The sequence below is a fragment of the Atractosteus spatula genome, chromosome 3 (genome assembly GCF_055471065.1).
Source record: "Atractosteus spatula isolate fAtrSpa1 chromosome 3, fAtrSpa1.hap1, whole genome shotgun sequence".
In the NCBI taxonomy this organism is placed as follows: Eukaryota; Metazoa; Chordata; class Actinopteri; order Semionotiformes; family Lepisosteidae; genus Atractosteus; species Atractosteus spatula.
This window is the reverse complement of record NC_142708.1, coordinates 31,366,991-31,384,972: the sequence shown is the minus strand read 5'-3', so window position 1 is coordinate 31,384,972 and position 17,982 is coordinate 31,366,991. Positions and strand designations below refer to the sequence as shown.

The following is a 17,982-nucleotide window of genomic DNA, read 5'->3' as shown; positions in this document are numbered from 1 at the left end:
TTCATTTGAACACTTCAGTGGTAACAAAATGAAACAGCTGCAAAGTCCTAAATATTTATTTAAATTAACACCAGGCAACATTTAAATACACAAATAGCCTGTTGGCTATCTACAGCTAAGTGCTCACTTTACCTTCCATCTATCCAACTAGAGGAAACCTACATGAACACTGGAAGAACATACCGTACAAACTCCATGCAGATAGCACCTCAAGAGTTGAACCCAGGGCACCAGTGCTGCAAGGCCCATACTGAATGAAGTTATTCATCAACTCCTATGAAGCTCGGGTCTGTCATGTCATTTACCAAACCACTTTATACCATTCGGTGTCATGGGAAGTTGGAGCCTACCCAGCAAGCAATGAGCGCAAGGCAAGGTACAGTACACCCTGGACAGGGCGCCAGTACATCACAGGGCAAGTGCAAGCCAATCATAAGTGGGGACGATTTGGAGGCCAAGGTAAAGGAAGAGGGGGCTCGGACACCGGGATAATTCCCTACTCTTATCGAGAAATGCCTGGGGATCTTTAATGACCAATGAGAGTCAGGACCTAATCCGAAAAATGGTGCCCACTACAGTATTGTGTCCCCTCCACTATACTGGGGCATTAGGACCCTCACAGACAGCAGGGTGGGAGCCCCCAAATGGTCCCACTAACACCACTTCCAGCAGCAACTATGCAGGAACCCGGGAGGTCTCCCATCCAGGTACTGACCGGGTTCAACCCTGCTTAGCTTCAGTGGGTTGCCAGTTGAGAGCTGCAGGGCGATGTGCCTGCTGGCTAATATAAGTCTGCATACTGATAATTTAAACAGCCTGACTGTGAACCACTTGGTTTTAAAAATGCCACCATGACTTATTTTCAAGATGCCATTCACCTAAGAAAAAAAAATCTCTTGCTATTTTCTTCCTAAACACAATTTACTTTTAACCACTAGCCTGTTTTTTTTTTCTGTCACAGTCACGGGTTAGTATGTCCTTGTGGGGTCAGAAAGCAGTTTTTTGTATTGTGCAGTAAGCTAACTGAAAGGACACGTGTACTTAATGCGTTTGCTTTGTGCCACTGGTTCAAAGTCTAATTCTCCCAACATTCAGGGTGAAAAAACAGGTGTGGCTCACAACTGGCACTACAGTTTTAAACACTGGCATAGCAATACATACTGTAAATCAGCCACAATAACACCTGATCAAATCAAATGGATTCTTAAACACCATCTACTCATGTAGGTCTCTTAATTGAAACTAGGACATAAACTGCATTTACAACAGGTTAACTATAACAATAGTCCTATTTAATTTCATATTTTTTTATCCCTAATAAAAGGAACATCTGGTAACTTCCCTTGTGCATCACCTGTTTAGTACTGTACATCAAAAACAAAATAGCGTAATAGCTGTTTTAATAGTGCTCTTTAAATTGTAGCTCCTCTACATTTTTTAAATGCACTTCTATCACAAATATTTTTAAAATGCCCAGAAACAACCAAAACTTTTGTATCTTCTGTGACTGCTGCTTGATTGTTGTGTTCTGCACTCGCTACTGAGACCTGCCAAAACAATCAAGAATAAGTCTATTCAGACATGTACTGTATAGGCTTAATAACCACCAATGTGAAACTCTTAAATCTCTACTGAGGATTCTTGTAATGAGACTTTGCTTCTCTGCTGTGCCACTAACAGCGCTTGTGATATTTGTGCTATATTTTCACACTGCAAAAGGCATAATTTGGCCCCACAAGGAAGACAGGACTACAAATAAAATTTAGAACTTCTCCAAATGTCAAGCTAAAGCATAACCTTCCTGAAAGAAATAAAAACTACATAAAATGAGGACTGATTAACGAACAATGTGGTTTAGACATTAAGGAACAAATTACAGAAGAATTCTTACGAATTCTTTAATTCACACCCACAGAGCAAATGATTAACCCCTTGAGGGTGTATCACTGCTTTTAAAGGGAGTTTAACAGCTCACATTAGCTAGTGAGGGGTTTAATGTTTAATTTTAAGAAAACTTATTAATCTTATCTGAGTAACTAAAACAGAATGTGGTCAAGGAGTGAAACTGAAAAAAGTTGGTTCCTAAGGTTCCTAAGAACCACGCTTCCTCTTGCAAAGGTGTTTTTCCACACATTCAGTCAGGCTACATTAAACATGACATAGACACCTGAAAAATACTGATGTACAGCAAATTTTAAAACCTCTCCAAATAACATTCAATGAAAACTGCATCCCTACTTCCAGGCAAGACTAAACTTACTGCATGGATTGGATTAGATTTGGGGGGGTTTGCTTGACAAATCAGGTGTATGCTTTTTATTTATTTTATTTTTATTTATAATAAATGAACTTGGTAAGGATACTTTGCATGGATGACTACACAGACACAGAAAAGGTGAGGTCCGTTCTGAAGCTGAAAATTCAAGTAGTTCATTGCAACTTACAAAAAAATAAAAAATACATAATAAAGACCAGATGGGTAAAATCTTTGTATCACTAAAATTTGAAAAACATTAACATTCTTAATTTTTTGTTGACCTTTTCATATGTTGAAATAAGAATGCAGAACACAACAGTCTTAAAAATGGCACTAACTAGTAAAGTGCAGGATATTTTCAACTCAAGAGGAAAAATAGTTAATGAATTCATTACTGAAATTAGAACCATGCCTAATATGAATCCTACTACAACATTTGATTAATATAGATAAATTATTAATCTATTCTATTGGAAATTCCAATTTCCAAAAGTACCTATTAAATATTTTACAACATAGTATTAGCTACCATGTTTCCTAGTGGAACAGCTTGCCTATAGATACTTAGGTTTATTCCCTCTGGCCCAAAAATACTAAGAGCACCCTGGAGGAGGCCAGAAACAAACATTCGCATCACATACACACAAGTCCCTTACATCAGCCGCTTACAAGTGTTGTGGTACATTTTAATGAGGATAGAAACTGCAATAGCTCCATACAGCTCAATGTTTTAAGAACCGCTTAACTCTGCATTATCACATACATCTCATAAAAACTTTTCCTGCAATAGTAAGGAGGGGGAAAAATATTGCACAGAACTAAAAAAACTTTCTTAAAGATGCTTTTTGATTGTAAATGTGGGAGCAGCAAATTGCTTACAGCTGACATTCTTCAAAATGTGCCACAGGTGCCCTTTTCCCATTTTTGGGTGAAAGCAACACCTTCGTCCCATTTTCTGTGTCTTGATTTGCACTGCTTTTGTTTGTTCTTGCACCGTTTTATTTTTTGCAATTTCAGCTGACCTTCTTCAACATGCACAGAATTCACCTTTCTTTTTTTAAGCTGAGGGATCCTAAAAGTATGGTCAATACTGAGTTACAAAGCACCTCGAGTAACAGAAAAAACTCTGATCATTCTTATGGCATACAAGAATTATTTCAAATGGAAAAATATCTAAATGTTCTCTGTAGTGAGCCTTCACATGATCATCTCCATTGTGCCTCCTAAGATCTTTGTCTCTGTGGGACAAAAGGGTTTAATGAGGAGAAAGAAAGCCAATTAGCTGTACTTTGTTCTTTATAGTTATCTTTCACTTCCATGTTTTATAAGAATATATACATTACTGCAGTAGAAAAGGTGGGGTTTCCCATCAGTTTTTTTTTGCAGTGACTATTTCTCTTTTCTGTATGGAAATAACTTGTGGTTCTCCCAGAATTGGTTTGACTGAGCACAGCAAACTAGAGTAAATCTTGCAATGATTTGTTAGTTTGCAGACACAGTGTATTTACATTCCTCATATCAAATAAAAAAACAGAAAAACAATGAAAAAATACACGGTCCCCTTTGTTAAAGTCGATGTCATGGTCTTAATTACTTAAACCTAAGCTAAAAGCCTGGACTAGCACAATACTTTAGCATAAAACTAAAATTATAAATAATTTTAATCATTATATTTTATAATATGAATGACTAACAGAAGCCTCCCTTTAGACACTATTATTTCTTGATGAAGCTTTCAAATATCAGGAACTGAAGGACAGAGAAAATAATAAACTCTCAAATTGAGCCAACAAATCACTCTACTATCTGTTGTGTCATACAAGTGAAAAATACAAAAACCAAGAAATTATATTATTATCTCACTTCCCAGGTGGCTCTCTTATCTCATCATATCTAGTAATACAGTAACTATTAGAATTCTGAAAACGCTGGAGAAAAGTTATGCAGGTGACCTCTTAAAATTTCATGGAAGGTGTTTTACAGGACCATCAGTAAATGTTATAAGATCCTTAAAAGAAATGTGCTTTCAGTCTCCATGATGTTAACATTTAAATTTACCTCAGAAGACTTCTGAAGCCATTCCATTTGCAAATACAAAGAATATAGACAAAACATACAATATACACTGCTTATTACTATAACATAAGTTGCCAAAGCTCTTTCAGAAAGATTTCAGAAAAAAACATACAAGCATGTTAAATAACCCAGCTAAGTTCTGTTTATTTAAGTGAAGAATACAAATGCAGTTACATTACAGAACTGTGTGAATTGTAAGTTGACAGGATACTAAAAATTGCTGATGTAAAGCAGAACACAAAATTACAACTGATGTAAAACATCTATTATTTATGCTTGTGGGTTCAGCATCACCTTTTCTCATTTTAAACAAAAACTGCAATGCAACGTCTTTACCTGAGAGAAAGACAGAAAACACTAAACATTTTAAATTACATTTTCTAGGATACTACTTGTAAGTAAACCACTGAGGTCTTTGGTTGTACAAGCAAACAGGAAGTTATAATACAGTAAGACCTGGCAGTGAAGTAGAAATTTAAGTATATTAAAAAACCCGGGAAGACATGTGTGCAAGACATATTATTAAAACATATAAACAACAGAATGAAAAAAAAAGCTGAGCATATTTGTTTATCTATATTTAACTCTATTTGATTTCCAGATCAGATATGCAAAGAGCTCGAGATGATAATACATGTGCTTCAATGACCCTCTGTCTCTCCTACTGTATTGCACGGTGTAAACAGTTTAGTTAATAATTCACAATTCAGTATTAGTACACAACGCTCTTACTAAAAAAGGGTTAAAAGTTAAATGAAAAGGTATATATATAAAAGCAGTGGTATATACAATCCTGTTCCTGGAGAGCTCCAGGTCAGGAGGTCTCATAGGTCACCTTAAATGACCTTTTTTCTAAAAACTGGATGCACTTGTTATAAATGTAACAAGTAATGAATACAAGTAACGGTACCTTAGTCCCCGAGGACTAGATTTCCACACAAAATAATTGCTGAATTAATTCATGAAATAATCTGAAATAGACCCCGGTTAAATTGTTCCAGGTATTTAGAAATTAATTATTTAATAATTGCCTATACTGTAAATCCTATGAACTGAAGGTCTCAAGTAGCGGGTTTGGAAATGCCTGATCTACAGACAACAGCACCTTCAAGGAAAAATAAATAGAATTGTATTAAATACAGTAGCTTCTGTTCATTCTCTTTTCACCAAAAGAATTGTATCTCTTTGTAAGAAAACAACGGCCATTGTAAAAACTGCACAGCATCCTAGAGAAAGAGGGCACACAGCAACAAATCACAAAAGATCTTCATTTGGTTTGCCTCCCTTTTTAATGTTTCTCATTTCAAAATGCTTGTAGTGTCAGGATGAAACTATAATTCAGATAAATATGAGCCAGCATCTTTCCATTGTTTCTAATTAGCACTACTGAGAAAAACAACCAAAGTCGATAACATCTATTCTAGAATAACCTACTGTGTTGTGGGAAGGATCCAGATGTCACAGGCTTGTTTAAAATGTAGTTTCCTACTCAAGATATCGTTTAACGCAGCCACTGCTGCAAGCAAAGAAAGACAATGAGCACAGCCCGGTGTTTACATCAAAGCAGCTTACTAAAGGTTCCACTCATTTGTCTTTCACTGAGACGATTCTCGGCAATGCAGTTTATAAAATGTTTTTTTGTAAACAAAAACTAGTAAATCTGTCTTCAGTACCAGATGACTGAAATGCCTAAACAAAGTTTAAAATGTATCGGATTTAAGCTGAAGTTCTCTATTGGTGTTTTCTATAGATGCCAAGTTAAACAGAGTATTCATCAAAAGCAGTTACGTTCCAGAAGTGCTTGATAGACTTAATAGCCAAATTAACCAGAATGAATATAGCTTCAGCAAGTCCAATGTATAAAACCTTTCAGTCCACCTCTGAATGAGCACCAGGGTGAAAACAAAAGGGCATGAGGGAATATGTGGAAAGTTATTTAGCTGTGATCATAATGCAGGCATTACATTATTCTTCCTGCACGAAATATGCAAAACTAACTTTTAATTAATAATATAATAATGGAAAAACACCATAAAACCACAAGAAAATTTGTACAATGTGCATTCATTTCCCTTCTATTGTAGAACAAAAAGCAAATATTTATTTATAACTCTTTATGAGCTGTAGGCATTAATTCTGTGAAACAAACAATTTTGAATTTATTTAAATTGGTGGGTAAAAAGAAACCAGAACTCTACAGTTTTGGCTGACTACAAGGCTGACGTTCGAGTTCTCTGTTGTGTGCTTGAACTTTTTTGCATCTCCAAGACTGACTCTAAAATAACTTTTACACTAAAAGGTCAACCTATGTTCAATAAGCCCACAAAAATCACATAATTTCTGCCACTAGTTATGTCTTGCCTCTTGCTGCTCTGGAAAAAAACATTCAAGTTTCCATCCAAAAGAGAGAGACAGCACATTAAAACTGCCACCATGTCTGACTCTTGGTGCTTGGACAATTTCGTTATCAGCATCTCCTTTTCTTTTTCTAACGCACATTGGTTTCTACAGACGGAAACAGGTCCATACAGTTTATAAGGCATCTCTATGAACATCAGAATACACTGTACCTGAACCAATTACATTTTTAGTGTTATTTCCACAACACTAAATGCTTACATTCCTATTAACCGATACTGTATACTTTGGAGATTTAGTCTTACTCTTTTCCTGAATTTCTAAGGTTTGTACTGTATGTAGCTCTCAGTTTGTTTTCCTGCTTCTATGAATACCTCAGGGCTAGATCAAGACAGAATTTCTGCACTACCATAGCCAATGTTGTGCTGGTTGTATTTAGAAAGTCTATATATGGAGTACATTAAGTTTTAAGTAGCTAAAGACACTGTATATGAGAATATGGCACTATTATACACAGCAAATTACCTAGCAAAAGATCTACACAGGTGGGCAAGGCAATTACTGTACCTCCAGGTTCGGAACTTCAGTGATGACAAGAAGGTCTAAAAGCCAACACAACGACGACTCAGCAACTAACCAACATCATTTTATGGCAAGGACGTTTATAACCTTGAAGAGGTTCCTGGATGTAAGTGTACTACAATGAGAAATAAAACTGTAGCCTACTCCTTTAAAGAGTATTTAGTGGATAAAACACAAATTCACTTTGCACTTTGCCTTTGTATTTACTTTTCTAAAGTAAATATCCCTTAGGGTTGGTAACAAAGAACAGGGCATTTTACTAAGAAGAAAACAGATGAAGTATAAATCAAAACAGGATAGTTTTGTGTGGCATTCCAGATGTAGGCCATGTCCTCTCCAGAATCCTGTCTTCCACTAGTAAAAACATACCATTTATTATGTAAACAGCAACAAGACAACCTTTTAAAAACCTGCAGTGCTCTCTCCACACTTTCAATGGAAAATGGCCAAATTAAAAAAGAGAAAAAAAAACCTATCTGCAAAGTTTTCTGAAATCTTAATAAAGGAGTAGCCTTTTTTTGCAAAACAAATGCAATCCGATTTAAATGAATTTGCTGAATAATATTAACTGTAGTAAATTTGTTTCTCACTCATGCTGGCCACAGCTATAATTAAAACTTTCATCATAAAATACGGATTTCTGACACTTCTCACACTGTAAGTAAGCCTTGGCTTGCTAGGCCTGTGTACTGGCCTAGTTGTAATTATTCACTTCTTGATTATCCATTCTGCTCCCAGGAATATTAAACTTTTCTGTCATCTTTGTCAAATGGTCTTCTTCATAGGGGTGTGCTGTAGCTTTGCATTGCATTGCATTGCAGCTTTTAGTCCAAATTTACTCCCCAGATAAAAACAGATACTTGGACAACAGTAAGTGAGAATGAAATGAAACCATTTGCATTTTTAGTCAGGTTTTCATTAAGATTGGCATTACCTTCTTCACTCTTAATTACTATATTTCATGAGACTTGCAAAAAACTTACAAAAACTTGCTTTTTCCCTGGACACATTACTTCTGTGCCTTTACCCATAGAGATTTTTCAATCAGTGAAAGACTAAAATTTCTTCAAATAATTCACCTGCAACATTGCTTTCAGGTTTTGCCCTTTTGAAAATGTTTTGCTGAAATCACTCATTTTTCATTTTATTTAGTCTTGTACTGCACAGTAGTATTCTTTCATCACTTTCAAACCATCCTTACAAATGAGGCATGTAGTCTTTTCTCTCTGTTCAACAAAAACAAAATATGCCCAATTCCACATTTTCCTGAATCCTTCCTGGTCAATTTTCTTTTTGTGGCAATTTTCTGTTACAGATGCTTTTTAGAAGAGTGCTGAAAAAACAGCAATACTCTGTGCTTCTTTCTGTTATAATTGTAAAAGGATTTACAGTTTTCATATACAATTTCCCGTAGCCACAGGCCAAATTATTTTATGATAAATCATTCTCACAAGGGTCACGTTAAAACAATTAGGGAACTATATTCGGCCCCTGGGCCCCGAGTTTGACATTCCTAGGCTCAGTCATAATTAGGATTTGTAGACACAGCCATATAACAGCACAATCCACCTTTAAGTGCATGATTTCACAAATTAATACAGTATATCACAGTAGTATATTGTATTGATGTTTTTATATGCTACGAAATCCTTACTAATAAGTAAAGAACATTATTGACATTTATTGCACTACATACTGCTCAAGCCATTTAATTTATAGAGCAGAGCAAATCCCTTTTTCCCCCCCGAGACTGAACGAGAGCTGTACAGAGGGAGCAGCTGTTCTCAAATACAGCCAGTATTTATTCTATCTTATTTTAAAAGGAAAACCTTCATGCAATGATTGTCCAAAACGTAGTAAAAAGGAAATTTACATGTCTCTCCAGGATTTTTTTTCTTTTATTTATCACCAGGTAAGTTAATTCAGAATGGGGCTCGTGAGCCTGGAGACCCATCTATAAAGCAGGGCATTTGCTGGAGCAATGTGAAAAAAAAAGCCTTGCTCAAGAGTACAGCAGCACACTTTTACCTTACGAAGACCAGAAAAGGGTTTTCATCTAAAGAAAACTCTTACAGTATATCTGGAGGACAGTCTTTAAAACAAAAGAATTAAGAAACACTGGTACTCCGATTCAGCATTACAGCACAAACTAGGTCAGTAAATATTAGATTTCCTTTAGCTAGGTACCTAGAGCTACCACACAGTAGCCAGACAGCAGATATGGATACCGTGTAGTTCTCAGCTGTACAGTATGTTCTGTGCAAACCAAACTGTGGTTTCAAAGCAAAGTTTTGCTATTTAAAATTATATCAATGATTCAACTTGTATAACATCCTCTCACTTCCTGCTTAGACTGGTGTATGTGTAACCTGGTAAAACCTCTTGATAGAGATGGTCATTTATAAACAAAAAAATACAAAATGTCTTATATTTCTTAGAAGAACATCAGATACATTCAGCACTGAAGAGTAAAGAATCACATGTTGTAAAACAAACTATGACTACTGTAAAAAAAAAAAACTTAATAATTAGAACTTCTGTGAAAATGAATTAAAAATGACTACAGTATCAATTCTGCTTTGACAGAGGATTTGATAGAGGAGCACCAGTTACTGAGAAGAAGCTTAAGAGAAATCTGATTCTGGGAAACCCTTACCCAGCATATAATGGCAGAGGTTACAGCAACAGATATTTCCGCTAATCAGGTTTCTCTACAACTTACTGTTTAGCTTCCTCTAGGTGACACAAATATTCATACGCAATGTTTTGTCGCCTTCTCTCATCCATTTCCTCTGCTGTGAGCCTCTCATCATCAACAATAGCTGAAAAGATAAAAAAAAAGGGACACAGCATTCAGCAGGATCAAAATAAAAGTCTACAAAGAAACAAGATTGATTTTAATAACATTTCACCAAATTATTCTTAACATCGGCAAGTGCTCATCTTCTTACAGGTTTAAGTCAGTAGGAGTCATTTCCAAGGACGTTAAGTGCAAGGCACTGCTGCATCTGTATTCAGCAAAAACTGAGAACTTTGTGCAAACTTTGGCTGTCATTGCTTTGCTGTTCAAATACTGTATATACAGTAGTTACAGTATACCTGGGTCTGAATTAAAGTGGGAGAGGAAAAAAACACTTCTGTTAAAGTCATCTTGTCTTTCACATACAACCAAGTTAATGAACTAAAGTGGACAAACAAGAGACTACATACAGTATATGTTGCTAAAATGAAATCCAGTCTGCATGACAAGAAGGGAATGTTTAATGGAAATGACTGCAATAACTAAATATATTCATTTAAAAACAATAGCCAATTATTCAATTCCAGTATTTAGGGTTGGGAACACAGGAATGTACTGTAGATGTGTAAGAAATGCAGATAAACACTTGCAACTTCCCTTGAGTCTTTCTGTACATTCAGTCACCTGTTACAACTCTCTTAAATATACCCGGTCTTGTAATTTTCTTCAAAGGTGTTTATAACTAACACAGCACCAACTGGAAACTACTTGGGAAATGTAATGTGACACATACTGTATACTGAACATGCAAAAAAGAAAATAAACTGCAATAAATTTACAATATTTTTAAGGAAATCATTAGCACTTGCAGCAGTGTACTATAACTCTGTTAGACAGGAATAATAATAAAAAAAATGTTTTACTGATTAACATCTGATAATAAAAATTTTACTTATAAAGGGCCTTTCTAAACCCAAGGATGATGTACATTGTGAACAGAGAAAAAGGACAAAAGTACAATAAAAGGTAAAAGAAGAAAAAAATTAACCGGAGCATACAGGTTTTTACAGATGTAAGGCAATCAGACGTAGACCTAGGAAAAAAGTTAAGTTTTGAGTTTGGATTAGAACAGAGTCAAAGAAGTTTGAGCCTAAAGAAAGGTCATTCCATAACACTGGAGCAGCAACAGAAAAGGCAGTCACCACAAGTCCTTGATTTAACCCTGGGGACTGTGAGCAGAGGACCAACATCAACTGACTGGAGCCTATAGGAGGGAGTGTAAACCTGGAGGAGCTCACAGATGTATGACAGAGCCAGATTGTTTAGAGCCTTGAAAGTCCATAACAAGATCTTATATTGAATATGACTTTATAAGCAACCAATGTAGAGACTTAAGTGTAGGAGTGATGTGCTGCCAGGGTCTGGTGTGATTTAGTAGTTGAGCTGCAGAGTTTTGGACAAATTGCAACTTGTTGAGAACAGAGTTCGGGAGCCCAGAGAGTAAAGACTTGGAGAAATCAAGCCTTGATGTTATAAATGCATGAATCAGGCACTCAGCATCGGACACTGATAAAAATTGCTTTATGTGGACAATATTTCTATGGTGAAAGAAAGATGGTCTTAGTCAAATTCTTCACATGAGGCTCAAAAGATAGGAGAGGATCAAGTGCGACTCCCAGATTCCTGACTATGGCTGACGCGTGAAATGGGAAGCCATCAACCATTATAGTGCAGCCCTTGAGTTTTTCCAGTTGAGAATCACTACCCACCAGTAAAAGTTCTGTTTTGTCACTATTTAGCTTCAGGGAATTTGATGTCAACCAGAGTCTAATGCCTCACAAACTAAGTGATAGAGACAACAGGGGGAAGTAGTTTTAAAATAAATCCGAGTATCATCTGCAGAGAAGTGAAACTGAAGACCATGTTTGTATATAACTTGGCAGAGAGGTACAGTATCATATAAATATAAAAAGTAAAGGGCCCAAAACTGAACCCAGAAGCACACCGTGAATGACTGGGGCCATGGGGGACTTGAGGACCAAGAACACAAAACGTGCCCATCAGATAAGAGCAAAAACAAAGACAGTACCACTGACAAATTAATTTGCAAGCGATTTACAGTAGTAACACAAACATTTACTGCATCAAAAGCAGCATAAGGATACTTATAGCCCCTGAGTCAGAGGCAATAAGTAAATCACTCACACCCCTGACATCTGTCATGAGGGCGTCTATTGTGAAAATCACACACTAGCAGCATGTGTGGCCACCATAAGAAACGGTATGAACTGCTGTTGTCTACCAGGAAGCAGATGCTGTGTTTTTGTGATCTTGTAGAGCCTGGGCAAACGAGCCTGTTCTCTCATCTCCAGTTCCTAGAACTTGATATCATCTCAGCCCACCCACCAAAACTTCAGTGAGGCTCAAATCTGGTGAACAGGGCTTCCATGGCATAACTGTTACATTCTCATCTCTCAAGCCATTGTTACAGGAACAGCAATGAAAACCATCCTGCTGATAATAAAATGGCAGCGAGTGAGGCTCCAGGACTGATCAATGTAGTGCTGTGCATTCATACTTGAGAGGTGGGGTTCTAGAGAGACAGGGCACTCCACCCAGAGCACCACACTCATCAGAGTCAGGGAGACCATGAGTCATGACATCTCCCTGACTGTGCTTTGTCACTGATGGACTATGTATGGCTGCAATGTCTTGCCAAATTAGAAACTGCTGGAAGTGAATACCCCAGACTAAGAGCCGCAGCTCAACGTCCAACATAAAGGAACCAATATCACCATTTTCCTTCCTTAAATTTCACCAGACCTCACATTATAAAGGTTAAATCACCTCACCGCCTGTGCTCAATCAATTCTCACAACATTAGGGTGGTTAAGCTCTTATGCAACACTGTCAGAAGTGATTTGCAATCTTCTATGATTCATTAATCAAAATGAAGCCAAATCCATTGATAACCAAAATGTGTGCATTTTATTTTTCTAAAAACACAAATTTCCCATGCTGCTCAGTACATTTAATCTATGAATGCCATTGAAAATGCAGTACAAATCATGAAAGCCTGAAAGCCCCGCAACAAGCAAGGGAACAGTTCTGCAGCTCCATGTAGAAACAACAGGATTAAAAGAGTTGAAGGTGTCAGAAAACTCAATTGCTTCTGAACAGCACTGACCTTCACCCTTCTAATAAACCGCCCATCCCCCACAATTTACACACAGCTAAATCCAGCAAAATCCTTTTATTTCTGGCTGACTGATACTTTGGCTATACTTGAGAACTTGGTTTTGAGCAAGTCTCATGATTCAGTTCACACTCTACAGAAGACAGGTTTTATTTATAATTTAGACTTTTCAGTTGCAGCCATTTGCAATTACAAATCACCTTTTGTCTTGGACACATGGTGCTAATGGCAACCCACACTGCAGAAGGTCACAGAGCAACCCTTATGGGACTGTCTGCTGTGTGTGACCTTTGAAAACAGGCTGTCTCTGGATTAGCCCAAAAGAAAGGACGTCTAGTCTGCTTTAATAACTTAGAATGTCATGAAACAGCATTATTTTTTATATAAAAGTAATGACTGCTCTAGCATCTGGCACTTTTTATACAATGACTCAGCACAGGGACATTGTGCAGTATTATATTCTGACCTCCTGAACTGAACTTAACCCCTTAGTAGTTCACAAGAATGTTACACAAATACAAGAACACAGAAAGTGATTTTGTTGACCAGATTTATACCGTTTCTTTCTCACACATCATCAATTGCTATTTTCAACCATCCTATAGGTGAATTTTTTATCCTCCCGATGTGATTTATTTCAACTGGAACTTAAGAAGTTTTATTTATCAATTTTTGGAGGATTTGATCATAAGATTTATAAACCAATACTCGCATTTTTACACCTCCGAGGTAAAGAACTAGGCTGAACTTTAGAAACAAAACTGTTATTAACCCCCCCTCCAGTTTTGAGACTAATGTGTAATTGTCTGATGTTAATTTACAATCTCAGGAACTAAAAGAAATAAACCATATAAGATATCTAACACAAAGGTTATGTAAGAAGATATAGGAAGCGAGTCTCGTAAGATTTTGGAGTGCCTTAACAGAAAAAAACATAAGCAGATCATTGGTTCCAATCAATACAATAATGATAACTGTAACAAATCGACTGTCTATTGCTATATGGAAAGGGTAAAAAACTACTTTCTGAGAGTCCTTACATCGAGACTTAAGCTATAATATTACCAAATCATAAATGTCCCAAGGCAAGGAATATAGTTTACAGATTTACTGTACTCTCTGAACCAGATAATGTCCTTCATTGTATTGTAAAGATCTAGAAAGTTTAGATTCTAATCTAAAATCAAGCCATATCACCGGAAGCCTAATGAAATTAAAAAAAAATTAAAACTGTTTAACCATCTAAAATAAAGCCCTACATGGGCCAATATTTTAATTATCCCAGATTTACTACCTACATCTTAAATTTACACATACTGTATATGATAAGCAGAGTTATGTACAGTATATAAGTACTCTTTTCCGATAGCATCTATTATTACTCAAATAACCGTGCTTTTGAGGAACAAGTAATGGTTTACGCCATGCTGAAAAGAGAAAAAAAGAAACGCAATGTTTCGGCTGTGGAGCCTTCTTCGGGTGTGAGCCATTTCCATAGCCGGAATAAACCTCAACTTGTTCCTTTGCAGCCTACACATGCTGACGCAGTTTTTGTCTAGACGTGTGTAAGTTACACCTGCGTGGACTTCATATGCTCTCCTAATGTTCCTTTGAGCTTCCTCAAAGGATGGTTAATTGGTTTCTGGGAAAACTGCCCTCAGTGTGAGTGTGCGCATGATTGTGTCTGCTCTGTGATGGACTGGTGTCCTGCCAGGGTGTATCCTGCTTGACACCCATTGCTTTTGGAGGTAGGCTCCACTTTCTGGTTGGAAAATGGAAGGAAGTTGTGTATATATAAAGACAAAATTCACAAAATGTGTTCCAACTCTGCATAAAAAAACACTTTTGTTCTACAGGAACAAAAGTAGTGTATTTAATCATTCAATTGTATTTACCGCTCACAGAAATAATCCTTTCCATAAGTACTGTACATCTTAAGTGATGCTTACAACTGCAGATAATAGAAGCTTCCAGATGCATTCAAACCACAAAGCAAAGAGCACACGATTGTGTCACCTGATTCTGCTCTGCCTCTAAGGATAAGAACAAGGACAGCTTCTCTTGAATTGATGTATATTTTTAAGTGGTAATATAATCAGCATGAAATATTACATTTTGCTTTGAAAACAAGTGGGCACATACTGTAACTCCTCAACTGTCATAGAAAAGTGTTAGCTTCCAAAGAAGGTCTAAAGTTTTATCTTCAGAAGGGTTCATACTAAATTTTTATTACTGAAACAAATATCAAATTGTATTCCCTTACAACAAACAAATAGTTAAGATCTTAATGTTCCCAAATTGTATAACCTGAGGTTAAAAAATCAATATATCAAAAACACTGACTGCACAAACTACTCAGTTTGCACAATCTTTTAACCTTTAAGCTTCATATTGTGGTCATGAAGCACGTGAAGTAATGACTCAAGCCTTTGTAAATAATGTTGCCCTTACGCAGTCATTATTAGTGATGTTAAGTGACTTTCAAAGAAAAGGCTTTCTCTCGATGATCAACAGCAGTCTGGAAACAGATTTGAAGCTCATGATATTTAGATTAGCTCTAAGCCAGAACAGAATTTGATTTCTGCATTCTAAACAAGCTGTTTAAGAATACTGTTTACATACTGTGTACAGTACAAAGTAAATAAAGTAATATTCAGAGATTCACAACCCTTCTCACCCTGTATATACTGTATTTACAAACATCAGTGCAGGTAGGTATATGGGATCTTCATATCATGCACAAAACATAAGATTTACATTTTACATTTACATTTTTGAATGCAGACTGATTGCTTAATGTGTCATGTACAGACTTTAAAACCAGATTTTTAAAACCAGGGGTTGGCAGGATCAGGAGTTAAGCAGGACAGATTTCAGATACAGAAGTGTGACAGAAAGTTACCATCCAACTATCAGTCCCTGACATCCAGGAGCAATGTCTACGAGATGTAGAGATGTAGAAAATGTCGACAAATTAAAAATTTTAAAAGTAAACAATTTTAACTATTAAACATCTGCTGATTTTTGAAGGCTGATGTACAATGTAGTTTTAATAATACTTTTCCAGGCTCTCCCGTGTTTACTGTCAATGATAAATGAGGCTGCCTGGCTGCACTGTCAGCGCTATTTGTCACTTACACAGCAGAAAGACCTGTTGCTTCTCCCACAGGTGATTATTTAAAAACAGTCCTTGAGGACACAGCTACTGCCAACAAGAAATAGGATAGACAGCGTCTCTGAATAGAACTGAAAGGATAACTAGTCATGTGAATCGAGGAGTGTGTGGAGGCGGGGTGGGTGTAAGCGTAGTGACTCATCGTTTCACACAAGCCGAACATCCGTTTTCTCTTAAATCTGTTACACACATGAATGAGGCGCGAACACAACCCTTCCTCAGCCACAAGATTCACATTTTAGCGCCACTGTGGCGAATGGAATCCCAAGATTTCCCCAGATCAAAAAAAATATGAAAAGGAACCCGAGCAAGGAGAAAAAAAGGGATAACGTTGCACATCTAAAACTTGTCATCAGGAAAAGGTTAAATACTAGTGTACATACTGTATCTGTGTGTACATCTGTTAATAAGAGCATGCAGACAGGCTTTCTTTTACGCATCAGTCACTTAACACACAACTGCATCATCACATAAATCTTATGCATGCTACTCCAGCAAGATTTGGCAAGTAAAATGCGGCAGATCAGCTTTACCTACCCAATTTTTACACATTTATATTTCTATATGAAACAGAAAGGTCCACCTTTAAAACACAACAACCGGGCCAACACCTAACTGAACAAACTCAGCCACTCTTTAACAAAGACCCGCCCACTTATCAGAAGAACTGAAATGTACTTATCCATTTTAAAGGCTCGCCCTCTACTCATTCACTCAAATGTGCTGACAAATTTCAGCAGGGAAGAGTTTAATGGTTTATGAATGATTGTATTGCCCCATAGCTTGGCACATTGGTTTGGAAATATGAAAAAGGCTAATGAACCACACAGAAAACGTCATGGTAAATCTTAGTTTGCCCTTATCGGTAGACTAGAAAAATGTACAAGTAGGGAACTGTCACCATGCGTAGGCTGCAAAAGGAACAGGTCAAGGTTAATTCTATGCAGGAAGGCAAAAAAAAACATTTCAGGTGTGAAGGACAGATGTAGAGTAACAAATGGACATACAGGAGGAGAACCAAAAACAACAGTTAAGAAGGAGCAGGGAGAAATGAGGAAATGGGCATAAAGCAAGTGAGAATTAGTGTCCAAACTCATGGAGAACAGGAGGAGGGGTATGGAAAGATTAAATCTGCAAATGAACAGAGAGGATTTTAAAAGGAGATGAACCGGTCATTGAGAGAAGGGGAAAGGTGTGATCCAAGTTTAAGGGTGATTTTGGTTTTGGATGTCTTCCCAATTAAATCTTCAATCTAAAGATCATCCGTTAGAGGTGAAGTGGGGAACTATCGCGTCGGATAGATCCTTGATCCTCAGAGCTATGACATGTTCTCAACAATGTACTGTAAATGGCCGGGCATTTTCTGTATGAGATGTGTTAAATAGATTGCTAGAAATACATGATGCCATTTGGATGACATGGACCTGTCCAGAGAGGCCTTGAACGTACGTTGCATTGGATATATAATTGCAGGTGATACAGTGGATTCTGTTGCAGGGGAAAGTGCCTGGTGTGGATGGTTACTGTGGGCAGTTAAGGGATCAGTGAACTAGAAGGTGGCACAGATTAGGTGGACGGCAATATGAGATGGTGGGGTG

At 37.0% G+C, this 17,982-nt stretch overlaps 1 protein-coding gene across 1 annotated transcript in view; it reads right to left on the bottom strand.

Moving 5' to 3' along the window:
• iqgap2 (IQ motif containing GTPase activating protein 2) overlaps positions 1 to 17,982 on the bottom strand; it is a 115,895-nt gene that overhangs the window by 87,485 nt on the left and 10,428 nt on the right. The window contains exon 2 of the mRNA XM_088910362.1: positions 9,996 to 10,095. Within this exon, the coding sequence (XP_088766488.1) occupies positions 9,996 to 10,095 (100 nt within the window). The remainder of the gene's footprint in view (positions 1 to 9,995; positions 10,096 to 17,982) is intronic.